At 52.9% G+C, this 15443-nt stretch overlaps 1 protein-coding gene across 1 annotated transcript; it reads left to right on the forward strand.

The window, feature by feature from the left end:
- The first annotated feature begins 639 nt into the window (after nt 1-639).
- Nucleotides 640-15144, forward strand: CES4A (carboxylesterase 4A). The gene is given in 13 exon segments (XM_037815488.1): nt 640-709; nt 4373-4574; nt 7538-7739; nt 7792-7925; nt 8195-8345; nt 9792-9896; nt 9976-10077; nt 10205-10245; nt 10800-10850; nt 10852-10936; nt 11370-11450; nt 11837-11990; nt 14485-15144. Coding segments are annotated over 13 exon segments (1455 nt in total). The 5' UTR covers nt 640-651; the 3' UTR covers nt 14574-15144.
- The last annotated feature ends 299 nt before the right edge of the window (nt 15145-15443 follow it).

The raw sequence follows: 15443 nt of genomic DNA on the forward strand, positions 1-15443 counted from the left end.
GGAAACGTCCTTCGCTAACCACCATCACCCTGCCCCTGGCTCCCACATCATGCCCACTTCCAGGTTCAGCTCCCCCAACTAGACCATGAGCCTTTGAGTGCAGTGGCCGTGTTGGCATGCTCCCCCAGGACTTCCTGAGCCAGGCACAGAGCCTGCCACACGGTGGTGAGCCCGGCTGAGAGAGCCAGGATGTGCGAGGAAGTGCAGGGGAGTGCTTGTCGAAGAGACTGGACAAGTCAGAGAGGACCAGGGAGGCCCGAGGTCCTTAAATCCACAGGGAGGGAGGCTGGGGGCTGAGGGCCCTAGTGTTCTGCTCTGACCCTACCCCCTACTGTGTGCTCAGAGCTTGACTCACACAAACTTAACTTTAAGCTCAGTGCACAGATGAGCAAACAGGGCAGGGATTGCAGGCTGATCAGTTTGTTTGAAAAGCCAAGACTGTCTTGTGTGACATAACACCCCAAGGCAGAGACAAGGCTCTGGGTTGTTCGGAGGGCTGGTCACAATTTCCCCCGCCCCAGCACCAGCTGACGGGGATTGAGAGAAGATAAAAAGTGGGACTGTCAGGTGCTCGTGTGCTGCAGCTAGAGCTCCCATCCAACATCCATCGGGTTGACATCACTCCAGCCTGTGGCCGGAGCTGGCTGGAGCATGAGGTAGATTTGGTACTTGAGCCTCACTTTCTGTCTGCTGGTGCAGACAGCCCCAGGTAAGCTCCCCACCTCTTCCTGAGGTTGCCAGGCAAGAGGACATGAGGGACACTGGAGCAGATCCCATCTTAACCCCTGCCTGGGGGCAGACGGGCAGGTGCATTCAGAAAAGGTCTGGGCTGATTGGGGGAGGGGGTCAGGGCTCTAATCTGCACACCAGCTGGGAGTCTGGACAAGTCCTCTGACCTCTCTGAGCTGCGGGTTGCTGGTGCTGAGTTCCAACTTGGCGGGCCGGGGCCAGGGAACCTGGTCAGCCCCTGGGGCAGGCGATGGGCATGGGCAGTAGCGCCCTCCACAGCCCCCCCCCCCAGGGAACCTGGCCAGCCCCTGGGGAGGGTAGTGGGCACGGGCAGTAATACCCTCCACAGCCCCCCGGGCCTGAGAAAGTGGAGCCGGCTACAGGCCCCATCTCCCTCACCCAAAATACAACCGTTAGAGGAAGCTTGCCGGAGAAAACCGCCCCCCTTATCTTGCCCGCACACTCCCCGTTGCCAGAGCAACTCCCGCCACCGCCAGTGCGCATACACCGTTGCCAGAGCAACTCCCGCCCTTTTCTAACGACCTCCGCGCCCTCTCAGAACCAATCCTAGCCTTTCTCCCCTCAGCATTGCCATGTAAGGACCCCACACCCCTAACACCGACCCCGCCCTTTTGCCATCCTATATAACTTGTGATCACCCCTGAATAAACGCCTTTGTTCTACCACATCGAAAGGAGAGTGTCTCGCGTTCCTCTCTCGCCGCCCTCCACACCTTGCACGCCTCCGCCGGGGACTCGGCCAAGTCCCCCGCCTCACCCTCGCCTCTGGGAAGAGCTGCCGCCGGTACCCCTCAAGCAACCCTGAGCGCAGAGGGTTCCATGGGTGCCCACCCCTAGCTGCGACCGCACTGAGCCTCAGGGCTGCTTTGCAAAGTGGGAAGTAGGCAGCCTGCCTCCCAGGACTGGGGAGACCTGAAAACATGGCATGTCCTTGTCCCTCCCTCCATCCCTCTTCTCCTCCTTCCTTCTTTCCTCCCACTCTCCCTCACTTCCTTCCCCCAAGCAGGAGTTCTGCTTCTGCCTCCCTTTGTCCTACATGGGCCTCTTTTCCACCTGCAAATTTCTCTCCAATGTCTTTCTCTTAAAAATTAATATTATACTTATTATGAAAATATAAATATTAATTTTAATTGAGATATAAGACATATAAGGCAAAGTATACACATCTTAAGTGTACGGCTTGATGTACTTACATATGTATACACCACATACTCTCCACCCAGATCAAGATCTAGAACATATCCAACACCCCAGAAGGTTCCCTCATGCTTCTTCCTAGTAAATACCTTCAAAGGAACCACTATTCTGATCTCTATCACAATAAATCATTTAGCCTATATAAATACTTTTTTTTTTTAATTTTGGGGAAACTTTACTAAAACCACTTGTAGCATTTTGGTACTTTTTTTAGTCTTTTTAATGCATACTTGTACATAGCTGTATATTAGCATGTACACAATTTTATACTCTTGCTTTTCTTTTTCACTAAAATTTTATCATAAAGCAGTTTACAGCTTGAGTTTACAGTTATATTTACTTTGCCTGGTCCCAGATATAAATGATGCTTCCAGTATTCACTATGGTAAATATGACTATGGTTTATAAAGATATTTGTGTCAATGCATTTCTGACTATTTTGGTAGGGCAGGGGCCCAGAAGTGGAATTACTGTGTTAAAGCATGTGAACATTTTATGGCTCTTTACACATTTTGCCATATTACTTTCCCAAGGCACTGTACCCATTTATCCGCCATCAACAATACATACAAATGTCTTTTTCATTGACTCTTCACCAGAATTGGGTGTCATCACTTTTAAATTTTTCAGGTAGAAGTTGTAACTCCAGTTTTAACTAACATTTTATGACTATGAATAGGGTAGTATGACTACTAATAAGGAATACTGTTTTCTCAAGTGCTTACAAGTTGCCTCTGGGTTGCAGAGCTGGGGATCAGGCCCGCTCCGTGGTAGCTGTTGTTTAGGGGTCTTGGAGCATTCCGCCACACACACAGTACCCCCCAGAGCTGGGTTCTGACATGAAACACTCTCTGTGTGACCTTGGGTTACATAAGCCTTTGAGCTTCAGTTTCCACCTTTGTAAAGTGTGAATAATAACATACCCTATAGGTTTGTTAAGGAGGATGAGGTGAGGTAATACATGTAAAGTGTTGGCACAGTGCTCAGCTACAATAAAGGCTCAGTAAATCAACTGTTGATCCAGGGCTAATCTCGGTAATTCCACAGACCTCAGCCTCCTGACTCTGTCTTGGGAGATCTCAGGCTGGTCCCTGCCCCTCCCTGGGCCTCTATTCCTGACCTGTAAAACGGGCACACTGGCCTCCTGCTCCTCCTCCAAGGCCAGTGAAAAGCCCATGTGAGTGGTCCCCATGCAAGGGCTTTGGAAACTGCAAAGGGCTGCACGCAGGAAGGCGATCTGAGATGGCCCCTTGCCTCCGCTGGCCTGCCTCCCTGCCTAAAGGGTCACCACTACAGTCACTCCCTTGTGCCCAGACACTGCTTAGGTAAGGCCTACGGAGACTTGAGGGTGTGGGCTGAGACTTGTTTTTGGACATCTGCAGTTGGAGGTATGAGGATGTGCCCTATCACACCAGCTCCCAATGCAATTCCAAGAACTAGTTGATCAAAATCTCCTGGGGAGGTTTGTATATCTCAGAGGATGTGGGGTGGGGTCTAGGAACCTATATTTTTGCAACAGTCCCCAGATGATTCTGATTCACAGCCAGGTTCAAGAATCACTTGGATCAGATTAGCTTTCTACCACCTTGCAGAGCAAGCCCCAAGGGACAGAGGCACAGAACAAGTCAGCTTTGGTTAGGGAGAAGGGGGAGAAATGGACAGGGGCACTTCGGGAAGGGACAGCTGATATGGGGCCTCGGCAATCTTTGGCAACAGGACGGGGGCAGATCAGAGCCTAGAAGAGGAAGAAGAGCCCATAGGTGGAAGGCTGGATTCAACGCGACCCATCTTGTACCCATTCCGTTCCATTCATATCTATTCCAAGTGCTTGCTAAGGTATGTGTATGCTTGTACTGTGTGTGTGTGCATGTGTGTATGATATGTGTGTGAATGTATGCTCTGTATGGATACTTTGTAACCAATGTATAACTGTACTTGTGTGCATATGTATATATGCATACAGGTATGCATTTCACTCTTTATTTCTACATCTTTCTTTGTAAAGGAGCTGTGCCCATTTAAATCTATGGATGTATAGATTTGCATGGATGTGTAAGTATTAAGGTGAGGGTATATATGAGCAAGAATGCATATATGTGTGTAATTTCTTCCCAGAAATATGCCAGGCAAATATTAGCAACCAGAAAACAGGTGTAAACAAATTAATATCAGAACAGAAATCAAAGTAAAAACATTAAATGACACAAAGAGAAACAGTTCATATAACAAACATGAATTTTTATGCACCTACCAAAATATCTTTGAAATCTTAAATCAAATACTGAGAGAAACACAAGAAAAAGTGGACAAACACACAACTGTCATGAAAAGCTTCAAGTAACCACTGGTGTCATGGCAGATGGGCCAGGGTCCCATCCATGGCTGAGGGTAGCTGTGCTGGGGTGACCTCCTCCCTCTCTTCCCAGGCGCCTGGCACACCAAGGAACCTCTAGTGGTGACCAAATATGGGACCCTCTGGGGAAAGCAAATCCATGTGGGGCAGACGTCCATCCAGGTCTTCCTAGGAGTCCCCTTCTCCAGATCTCCCATGGGTGCCCACAGGTTTGCTCTCCGGGGGCCACTGGAGCTTTGGAAAGGGACCAGAGATGCCACCACCTATGCCCCTGTGTAAGAGCCAGAAAACTATCAGCTGGGAAGTGGGCAGACCCTGAGGAGGGCAGTGGGCCCTGGCCTGCCTCTGGGCAGGGGCTTGAGCAACTCTTTGAGAAGAGCTCACCGTGTGACCCCAGGCAGGCTGGGCCCATCGTAGGCCCCAGTTTCCAAACCCACACAAGGCAATTGGTCCAGATGGGGTTTCAGGCACTGGCAGAGCTGTTCTCCGTCTCTACAGGAGAGCTCCAGCCAGGCAGGATGACTGTGCCCTTAGGACCTTCTGAGGAGCTGAGTTTTCCTAAATGTGGGGGGTGGGGGTGGAGTGGGGCAGGCAAACCTCGCTCACACCCCAAGTCCCCCTGAGGGAACCCTGAGCTCTCCCCTCTCCTTTGGGGATGTGAGCCCAGGAACCATCCCATGTGGCACCACCAGCACTTTTCCTGTAGAGGGAGCTCCAAGATGGGGAGGGGCAGGGCTGTTTCCATTTTAATGCCCCAGGGTCTTGACACCACCTCCCTGGCTCAAGCCCTGGCTCACACCTGCACAGTTGGGACAATGCTTGCCCTGTGAAGCACTGGGCTTGGCAGTTTACCCAGAACAAATGTATTTACTGTTTACCCAGTTCATTGAGTAACCTATTGTCCAGAACATTCTAAGGCAGTCATTTACAATCTTCAGCATCAGTCACACTGGGTTTAGAAAAATGTCCATTGTAAGAACCTAGGTGATGGTCAATATATAAAAAAAAAAGACTATATAAAACTGGTGTCAAGCTGTTAAGAACAGGGTGTCTACCACCAGAAAACCACGTACTGGTTATTAGAACACGACTGACTGTTGCTGGAACACCAGGGTGTTACTTGTTGGAACACAGTCCATCCATTGAGAGAATCCCAGGCATTCTAAACATGCTATGACTGTTACTTGGAACCCCACAGTTCAAGGGACAGAATATAGGGTGACCATTAGAACCCTGAGGATCAGGGGTTTAGCAACTGGAGTGTCCATTGTATAGAAGTCTGGGTGTCAGTTGTCGGAACGTGGCTGTGAGTTGTCAGAACAGTAGCTGTTTAGAACACAGAGTGTCAGGTATAAGACTATGTGGACTGCTCAGAACAGACCATGATGGAGGGTGTGTGGTTAAGGGGGAGCAGGGGGAGAGGAGACTGTTGCAAAGATGATGACTTGGACCAGGGTTACAGCAGAACTGGTCAGACTCCAGATTTTTATTGAAGGCTGGATTGACAAGATTTGCTGGAGGATTGGATGTGGGCTATGAGGGAAGAAGAGGAAACAAGGATAATGCCTAGTTTTTGGCCAAAGGAATAAGGATACCATTTACCAAAATGGGGAAGATGGGTCAAGAGCAGGTTTGGGCAAAACAAGAGTTCATTTGGGGGCATGTTAAGTTTGACATGCTTGATAGATGTCCATATGGACATATGGGGTGGATGATTGGATAAATGAGCTTGAGGTTTGTTCAGGGGCTAGAGGCAGACTGGCCAGCAGCACCTCAACAGTGGGAAGCCCTGGGCCTGTATGTGAACAACTCGGGAGAGAGAACCAAGGGTAGAGGTCTGGACACTCACACTTAGGCCTGGGAGAGTAGGGGATACCACCAATGAAGTGGCAGGGAAATCAGGAGAGTGGGGTGTTAGAGAAGCCTAGGGAAGGAAAGCTGTTCAAGAAGAGCAAAGTGGTCAACCATGCAGACGGCTACCAGGGCAAGTAAAAAAGTAAAAGCCCTTCTGTCTTCGGTCCTTTCTGACAAATGCCTTCTTCTCTGCCTGGCAAACTCTTATTCATGTTTAAGGCCTAGCTCAAATGATGTCCCCTCAGCTGGGCACTTCCTTTTCTGTGCTCCCCAAAGCTCTATCCTCCATTGACTACAGTCCTGGGTTGATGTTATTGTGGGTTGGTTTGTCTCCCCAAGTGACCAGGCACTCCCTGAGGTCAGGGATGGAGGTGAATTCATGAGTCCTGGCACCCAGCCAGTGCCTTGTGCTGTGTGGATGTTTGAGATATTTATGGAGCATAGTCTGTACTCGACTTTTCCTTTTATCCCTGCTGACCCAGCCTCTCATGTGGCCAGCTAGGGCTGGTCAATTTGGCTAGGTGCAGTAAACCCCATTTCTTGTTTCTCTGCTCCTGTTTCCTGTTTCAGTCTGTCTCTAGTGTGTGTGTGTGTGGGTGTGTGGTCTCCCCTCCTCCCAACCCCAGAGTATCACCAGCTCCCTTCCATCAGCCCTTCCCAACAGCACTTCTGGAGCAAAAGATACCTGGGAAAGAGGTGACTAGACAGAAAGGAGGGCCTGGGTCAGTTTGGGTGAATTTGGACTTTATCCTGAGAGCAATGGGGAGCCAGGGAAGGTTGTAAGGAGAGATGCAACATGGTGAGATTTGGTATTTACATTATTTCCTCTGGTCAGAGTATGGAGGATGAGTTGGAAAGGGGGTGTGAAGAGGCAGGGGCAGTGGGGAGAGGGTGATTTCAAGGGCTGTTTGGGAGGCAGAATGGAGACTGAGGGAAGGGTGGGGCATGAAAGACAGGGCGGTGCCCACAGCAGGCACCCAGATTTCTGGCTTGACAGCTCCAGCAGGGTCACCAACAGGAACTGGGAACCTCTCCCCAGGCAGACCCATGAGGCCAGGCACAAGGCAGAGGGACAGAGGAGGCCAAGCTGCCTTCCATCCCGGGACCGGAAGCTAGTGGAGGCCCTCGAACACAGACACCCACACACACAAGCTGCTTGGATTTTCCTCTCGGTTCTGTCCTCTCACGGCATAACCTGGGTGCTCTCTATAATTTGCTTTCTTCACCTGTAGAAGGGAGAGAGGCTAGCCCAGAATCAGGAGCCAGCTTGCGTTGTTGGGCCACACACTGCCCTAGACCCCGAGGGCACTGAGTGACATAAAGGTGTAAGGCACTGAAGCTGCCCAGCTGCACACCCCTTCCTGCGCTTAGAGCGTTGGGCCAGAGAACTGGAGGAAGCGCGGGACGCGCAGGGAAACCATGCTCTCCCCGACCGCCGCAGCGCGGGGCCCAGACTTCCGACGTGCCCACAGGTGCCTTCAGGAGTCCTGTACCTCAACATGCGGAAACACCATGGGTGGCTGCGCTTCAGTGAGGACTGTCTGTACCTGAACTGCCGGTGAACGCTCCCTCTTCAACCCCGCGCCGTCCCACTCGGCCACCCCACCACACCGCTCAGGTCTTGCCCTCCTCGCCCAGGTGACGGTCTGGTTCCCGGGAGGCGCTTTCCTCGTGGGCTCCGCTTCCACGTACGACGGCTCCCAGCTGGCGGCCCACGAGCTAGAGGTGCCGGCGATTCTGCAGTCGCAGCCGTGCATCCTCGGCTTCCCGAGGTGGGCGGGGACGGGGGCGGGGCGGGGCGGGGCCTCCTCGGGACCGCGGCCCGGGGCGGGGGAGGCGGGGACTGGGTGGAGAGAAGGGCGTGACTGCGTGAGGAGCACGGCGGGGACCCGGCCTCCGGCTTGATGGAAGGGGCGGGAGCTCGGTACTGTCTCAATCCGTCGGAACCAGACTCTGAGGATAGAGGTGTGGTCGCGGGACGGGATCGCTGAGGGCTGGCCGTCGGGGCCCGGGACCCTAACCGTGAGCCCCGCTTGCTCAGCACGGGCGACAGGCAGGCCCTCGGGAACTGGGCGCTGCTAGACCAGCTGGCGGCTCTGCACTGGGTGCAGAACATCGCGGCTTTCGGCGGAGAGCCGGGCTGCCTGACCCTGTTCGGCCAGTCGTCGGGGGCCATGTGCATCTCAGGATTGGTGAGTGCGGTGCCGGGGTGGACCCAGCATAGACGCAGGCCGGCGTGTTCCCATCCGCAGACCTGCCCTCATCCCTACCAAGGAGGCTCACTCCATCTGGGGTAGCGCAGACGAGAAAACTGAGCCCTTGGAGGACAGTGCTGAGCCTTGTAGGAACGCTCAGAGAATCCTGGTGGACCAAACAGATCGTCCAGCACTTACCTCCTCCACCCCCTCAGAAAAACAAAAAACAGAAAACCTCCATCCACTGAACAGATCCCACCATCTGCTCTCTGGGTGGGGCTTGGACCACAGTCTAGGGCTAGGAGTTAGAGGCCTGGGTTAGAGATAGGGCTTTGCTCGGGACGCCAGGGGGACCTGGGGACCATTCGGTGAGCCTGGAGGGTGGATATAACATAAGGTGGCCGATGAGGGGCACATGAGTGGGAAGCGAGCAGGGGCCCCAACACACAGCGCCATGTTAATACTGAGACATCTGATCACCTTCTGTGTGCCAGGCGTTCTTCTAAACACCTTATGTGTATTCATTCATTTAATTTTCTTAACAACCCAATGAGAAAAGTATTTTGGTTGTCCCTATTCTTCAGATGAAGAAACTGAGGCCCAGAGGTTAAGCAATTTTATCTAAAGTGCATTGGAGAGCAAGCAAAGATTTTAAGTAGGGAAGTGACATGATCAAGCGTGCAGCTAGAGAGATGGGTCAGTCTGCTGTGTGGGATTGGGTTAGAAAGAAGCAGAAACAAAGGCTTGGGGACCAGGAGGGTGGGGGTGGGGTATATGCCAGAGGGGATGATGCAGGCTGGTTCTAGAACAGATGCAGGAAGGATGGAGAGTAGAGGAGGGTTGCAGAGTGGTACAGAAGGCCAGATGGACAGGACTGGGGCAGATGAGGTGTGATGATGAGGGAGGGGCAGAGGAGATCGGGAGGGCCTTGAGGTTGGGTTGATGATGTAGGGTAAGGGAAAACCCCCCCTCCACATGGGGACTAGCTGGAGCAGGTTTGGGAGACATAAAGTCTGGGGTGCCCAAGGGACAGGAGGGGGCCCAGGATGCATGTGTACCCCAGGCTTTGGCAGCAGAGAGAGGCTAAGAGCTATCAGCATGGGTGCCTGGGGCCATGAGAGCCTCTCACACACACACACCCCTGCCCCCATTCCAGTCCAGCAGCAGAGGGAGCCCCTTCCCTGAACCAGATACCCTCCCACAAGCTCAGATCCCTTCTGGGTCCCCTGGCATCATTACTCAGACCAGGAATATGGAGGCCCAGAGGTAGGAAGGCACTGACCCCCCCGACTAAGACTCCAACCCAGGGCTCCTGACTGCCTCCCAGTGTCTGCCATCTCTGGGCTCCCTCAGGCTGCCCAGTTATGTCCAGGCAGGCACTCAGAGAAGCCCAAGTGGTCCCCACTTGAACATCTCACAGGTGCCCCACTGTCTACCCTGCAGATGATGTTACCCTAGGCCGGGGGTCTCTTTCATCAGGCCATTTCCCAGAGTGGCACCGCAACGCTCAGAGCCTTCGTTACACCTGACCCACTGAAAGTGGCCAAGGTGGGTACTTCCCCTCCTCCAGGCCTCGGCAAGAAGAGGCAGGTGGGGGCAGCCTGAGCACCCCTTCTTCTCTCCACAGAAGGTTGCCCGCGTGGCAGGCTGCAAACACAACACACAGACCCTGATGGACTCCCTGAGGGCACAATCGGGGACCAAAATAGTGCAAGTGTCCAAAAAGATGGTAGGTAGAACTTCCTTCCAGTTCCTGACCTGATACCCAGCCACCTGCAACAACTTCCTCAGGAACCCTGTCTCAGGAACATACTGGAGGTTTCCCTTAACTCTGGCCTCCTCCACTTCCCCCACAGAGATTCTTCCACCTGAACTCCCAGGAAGACTCTAAAGAGGTGAGCAGGCCCCATTTTGCAATTCAAGTATTTACTGAACACCTACTATGTACCAGGCTCTCAGGATACTCAGTGAACATTTGGACCAAGATCTCTTTCCTAGCGGAGTTGATGTTTCAGATGGAAGAGACAATAAACAGTATAAATAAATTAAATATTCACTTCCTTAGAAGATAAGTGAATGGCAACAAATGGAGCAGGGTAAGGGTTTGGGTGCATGGTGGGGGGGGATGAGATTTTATATAGAACAGACAGGGAAGACCCCATTGAGAAAGTGGTGTTTAGCAAAGATTTCCATGAGGTGAGGCAGTGAGCTGTGTGGATACCTGGTGACAAGCGTCCCAAGTCCAGGTGGCCTGGCTCTGCCTGTCACTAGTCTCCTCCCACCCCATTCATCCCAGGGATCACTGAGGCCAGCCCCAGCTTTCTCCCAATAAAAGGGCCTGTGGCTAGAGCAGCCTCTGGAGGGGGACCTGCTGAGCTGGGCACCCCAGGCTGCAAGGACTTTAGGAACTTACGTGGGAGGTCTTTCTAGAAGTGCCCCTTGCCTTATGACTGTGTGGTTCATAAGCCCAGTGGTGGATGGTGTGGTGTTCCCAGAAGACCCTACTTCTTCCTGGCCTGGGAGAGACTGCACCTGTGCCCTACCTTCTGGGTGTCAACAGCTGGGAGTTCTGTTGGCTCTTGCCTTATGTAAGTAAATAAGAGGGGTGCCCACCACAGTTGGGGGCAGCAAAGGATGCCTCTTGGGCAGTGCTGGGCACCAGATCAGATCCCAGTGGTCCCAAGTGCTGGAATAAGGGCCGGTGTTGGTGTAGGGTAAAGCCTTGGGAGCCTCCTGTAGTCCCTCTGTGGTGGGAGTTGGCCAGAAATGATGAGGGGAAGGGCATATGCCCCAGCTTAGGATAGACCCTCCCAGGCCCTGCTTCAGCTCTGACCCAGATGGTAGCAAATGGGCACATTGAGAGCAGGAGGGCAGCAAGGGATCATGGGCCCTTCCTGGGTTGTGTGCTCTGTCTGAGAGCTCACCATTTAGACAGGCGAGCTGGGGCCTTGTGTGGCTGTGGCCAGAATCCCTCCTGATGCTCAGACCTGGCCCACATCTGGGTTCTTTGTTTTTACACAGATCATGAAGTTCCCACTAAATCGGCACATGATGAAAAAAGAAATCATTGCCAGGCTGCTCTGGAGCAAGAGTACCCTGTTGGTGAGGGGTCCAACTGGCAGGGGTACTCAGTTTGGACAGAGCTGCTCCCACTCTTTGTTTTTTAACCTAGTAGCTGTTGTCTACGCAAGGGACTTCCAGACAGGGTTGGCCTCTCTTGAGGTTCCTAGGGGTAGGCATGGGATCAGACGACTGCTGGTGTGCCAGGGCCTCCTCTGGCATCCTCAGGGTCATGGCAGGCAGTTCTCACCCAGCAAAAATACAGGGGTGAGAATCCACAGAGAGGGGGGCCCTTCCAGGAAGCTCTCCCTTATCCTCCCAGGCCCAAAACTCCTGAGTGGCTGAGCCTGGGTCCAAGTCAGTGGTGTGCCCACCTCTGGCCCAGCTGGCATCCCAGGCCTCAGGGTGGGTATGGCTTCCCCACCCAGAACATCACCAAGGAGCAGATACCGTTGATGATGGAGGAGTACCTGGACGATATCGATGACCATGACTAGAAGATGACCCGAAACCATTTGATGGACATAGTTGGGGACGCCACGTTTGTGTACTCCACTCTGCAAGCCGCCTGTTCCCACCGTGGTGTGCAGGGCCCCCAGGAGTGGCCACATAGGCCTCGTCCACTCTCTAACCGTGATGCTTACCAACCTCTGAGCTGGTGTAGGATTCCAAGATGCCACAGAGGAGGCAGTGTGCCGTCAGCTATGTGAGAGGGGCTCTCCCTCAGGGTCAAGGGCAGGGCCTCTGCTGGCCCAGAGAAGGGAGCCTAGGGTGGGCAGGGAAGGCTTCCCAGCTGAAAGTCCCTTGGGCATCATGCCCAGGCCAACTGAGATTTGGGCGAGCATGTGGGTAAGAGGTCAAATGTGGGGCTGGGGGGGTGGGCAGGGCAGATGCTGAAGAGCCTTAAATGCCAGGCCAAGGAAGAAAGGTTCTGATGAGGGAAGAGGAAGGCTTTCATGATCCCTGCCACAATTCTGTGAATTAGGTTTTACTATCTGATCAGAAAGGTGGAGGGAGTGGCTGACCCAAGGTCACATTGCTAATCATTGGTACAGTCAGGATTCAATCTGTACCCTTGATTCTGAAGCTTGAGCAGGTGGGTGGTGTGCGGGATGGATGGTGTTCTAGTTTGCTAATGCTGCAGGAATGCAAAACACCAGAGACGGATTGGCTTTTATAAAAGGGGGTTTATTTGGTTACACAGTTACAATCTCAAGGCCATAAAGTGTCCAAGGTAACACATCAGCAATTGGGTACCTTCACTGGAGGATGGCCAATGGTGTCCGGAAAACCTCTGTTAGCTGGGAAGGCACGTGGCTGGCGTCTGTTCCAAAGTTCTGGTTTCAAAATGGCTTTCTCCCAGGATGTTCCTCTCTAGGCTACAGTTCCTCGAAAATGTCACTCTTAGTTGCACTTGGGGTATTTGTCCTCTCTTAGCTTTTCCAGAGCAAGAGTCTGCTTTCAACGGCCGTCTTCAAAGTAGCTCTCATCTGCAGCTCCTGTGCTTTCTTCAAAGTGTCCCTCTTGGCTGTGGCAAGCTCACTCCTTCTGTCTGATCTTATATAGTGCTCCAGTAATTTAATTCAGACCCACCCAATGGGTGGGCCAACACCTCCATGGAAATTATCCAATCAGAGTCATCACCCACAGTTGGGTGGGGCACATCTCCATGGAAACACTCAAAGAATTACAATATAATTAACACTGATAGGTCTGCCCACACAAGATTACATCAAAGATAATGGCATTTGGGGGGACATAATAAATTCAAACTGGCACAGATGGGAAGCCCAAGCCAAAGCTTTTCCTGCAGCCTCCCTCAGTTTCTCTTATTCACAGATGCTGGCTTCCCTGTCTACCTGTACGAGTTTGAGCACCACTCTCCCAGTGGCGTAATTATCAAACCTCACACCGATGGAGCAGACTACGGGGATGAGATCCACTTCATCTTCGGGAGCTCCTTCTCCAGAGGTACTAAAACCTTACCTGATACCCCCACTGGGTGTCCAGTCCACGAGGAGCTAGCTGATCCCTAATCTGGGATGTTCGCCCAAATGAAAGCCTCTTGGCATGGAGGCAGCGGCGGAAGGAGCAAGGTGGGATGTCAGCACCCCCTGTTCTATCCCAAGTGCACATCCCATTTTGTCCCCAGTTCCTTCCACAGGTGAGAAGAAGGCACTCAGCCTCCAGATGATGAAATATTGGGCCAACTTTGTCTGCACAGGGTGAGTCTCCCCACTCCCCAACATTTCTGAGCAGTCTTCCTGCCCAACACTAGACCTGATGGCTGGCTGCCCTGGATATTTTCCCCTGCATGTCCCAAAGGGACTACACAGCCAGCCCAACCAGGATGATACCTTTTCTGTCCCTTTTCCCAATCAGGCACCAGATCCTAAATGTCTCTAGAATGTATCCGTCTCTCCCCCATGGCCCACACTCAATTCAATCAAGCCTTCCACAGTCATTCCCTGATGCTCTTTTGTGCCCAGCCCACTACTGGGTCCTCCAATGGTTTGCTACCCAAAAACAAAAAACATAGTCGGGCATAGTGAGAGCTGTAATGGGGAGCACAAGGTACCTGGCGAGCACAGACGAGGTATCTGACCCAGCCTGGGTGGGTGGAAGAGGCTTCCTGGCAGAGGTCACATCCAAGCTGACTTCTGACTAGCCTTGTGACTAACTTCTCTCCTCATTCTCTCTTTTCTATTCATCCTCCTCATGACACTCGAGGGATCTTCCTGAAATATCTTATGACCAAGTCACTCAGCTGCTTAAAACTCTTCTTAATTCCTCAGCTTGGCACACAAGATCCTACAAAATCTCCTCTCCATTCCCTTCACACACCCTAAACCTACACTTATACTTCCTCTCAAAGCCCTGGTCTTTCATGCCTCCAAACCTGTGCACACACTATTCCCTCTGCCCGGGCCATTACTGCTTTCCTAAAGATCTGTCTAAATATCATCTCTGCCAAGCCTCCCAAGCCCCAGTCCCCAGGGGAAAGTGACTGTGGGAAGCGTGAGAGGAGGAGGAGGTGAAGAGCATGAGTAAGCCTCTCCTGCCTCCTCCTGGGCAAAAACCCCAATGGCGGGAAGCTGCCCTGCTGGCCCCGCCACTAGATGGATAAGTACCTGCAGCTGGATGTCACCACACGAGTGGGTGTGATGTTAAAGAAGGAGACAGCCTTTTGGACAAGGGTGCATCAGCATTGAGGACCCAAGAGACAGAGGCAATTCTGAGGCAATTCTCACCACCCAGACCTTGTGGAGACCGGCCATGGACACATCTGGAGATGGGTCCTGTCCTCCCCAATCTAGAACCTTCCGCCTCCAGGCCAGAGCTGGAAGCTTAGCCTGCGCCACCCTCTCCAGCCTGACCTCCCATGATGCCCACTCACTTCCCCGTCTCCATCAGCGTAAGCCAGGACCTTCCCCTGCCACCCTGCACCCAGCTCCCCAGCCTCAGGACAACCCCCTCGCCAAATTTTCCTGCTTTCAAAGTCTACTTCTTATGGGGGGTCTACCCAAACTGCCACCACCCCCATCACCTCACCCAGCTTGCCGTTTGCCTTCCATCCTGCTCAAATTTGTACCCCTTCACAATGGCCTTGAGGCTTTGGGCATGCTACTTGTGACTCTAATCACTTGGGATCTTCTCCCTGTCCTGCCTCCTCCACCTGCCCTCCCCCCTCCCCCCTGGTACCATCATCACACAGGAGTGGGCCTCAGTAAACATGTATTGACTTGACCTGAATTTCTCATCTGTAAAATAGTTGGGTAAAGTAGATGGTGTCTCAACGTGAGTCCCTGGAGGAAGGGAGCAATGCTGCCTGCCCCTTGCTAGGCTGAGCCTGCAGTGCTACACTCAGTCATGGGGAGCGGCCGCCAAGCTGCCTGGGCTGCACAACTCCTGGCTTTCTTCACTGTCTCAAGTCCTCCCCTCAGGACCTCACAGCAGCTGCCCCTCGGGCCCAGTTCAGGTCTTGGTGCTGCATCCAGGCACTACCCACTCTCTGGCCTCTCCTGAAACCCGACT

This window comes from Choloepus didactylus, chromosome 22, assembly GCF_015220235.1.
Source record: "Choloepus didactylus isolate mChoDid1 chromosome 22, mChoDid1.pri, whole genome shotgun sequence".
Taxonomy (NCBI): Eukaryota; Metazoa; Chordata; class Mammalia; order Pilosa; family Megalonychidae; genus Choloepus; species Choloepus didactylus.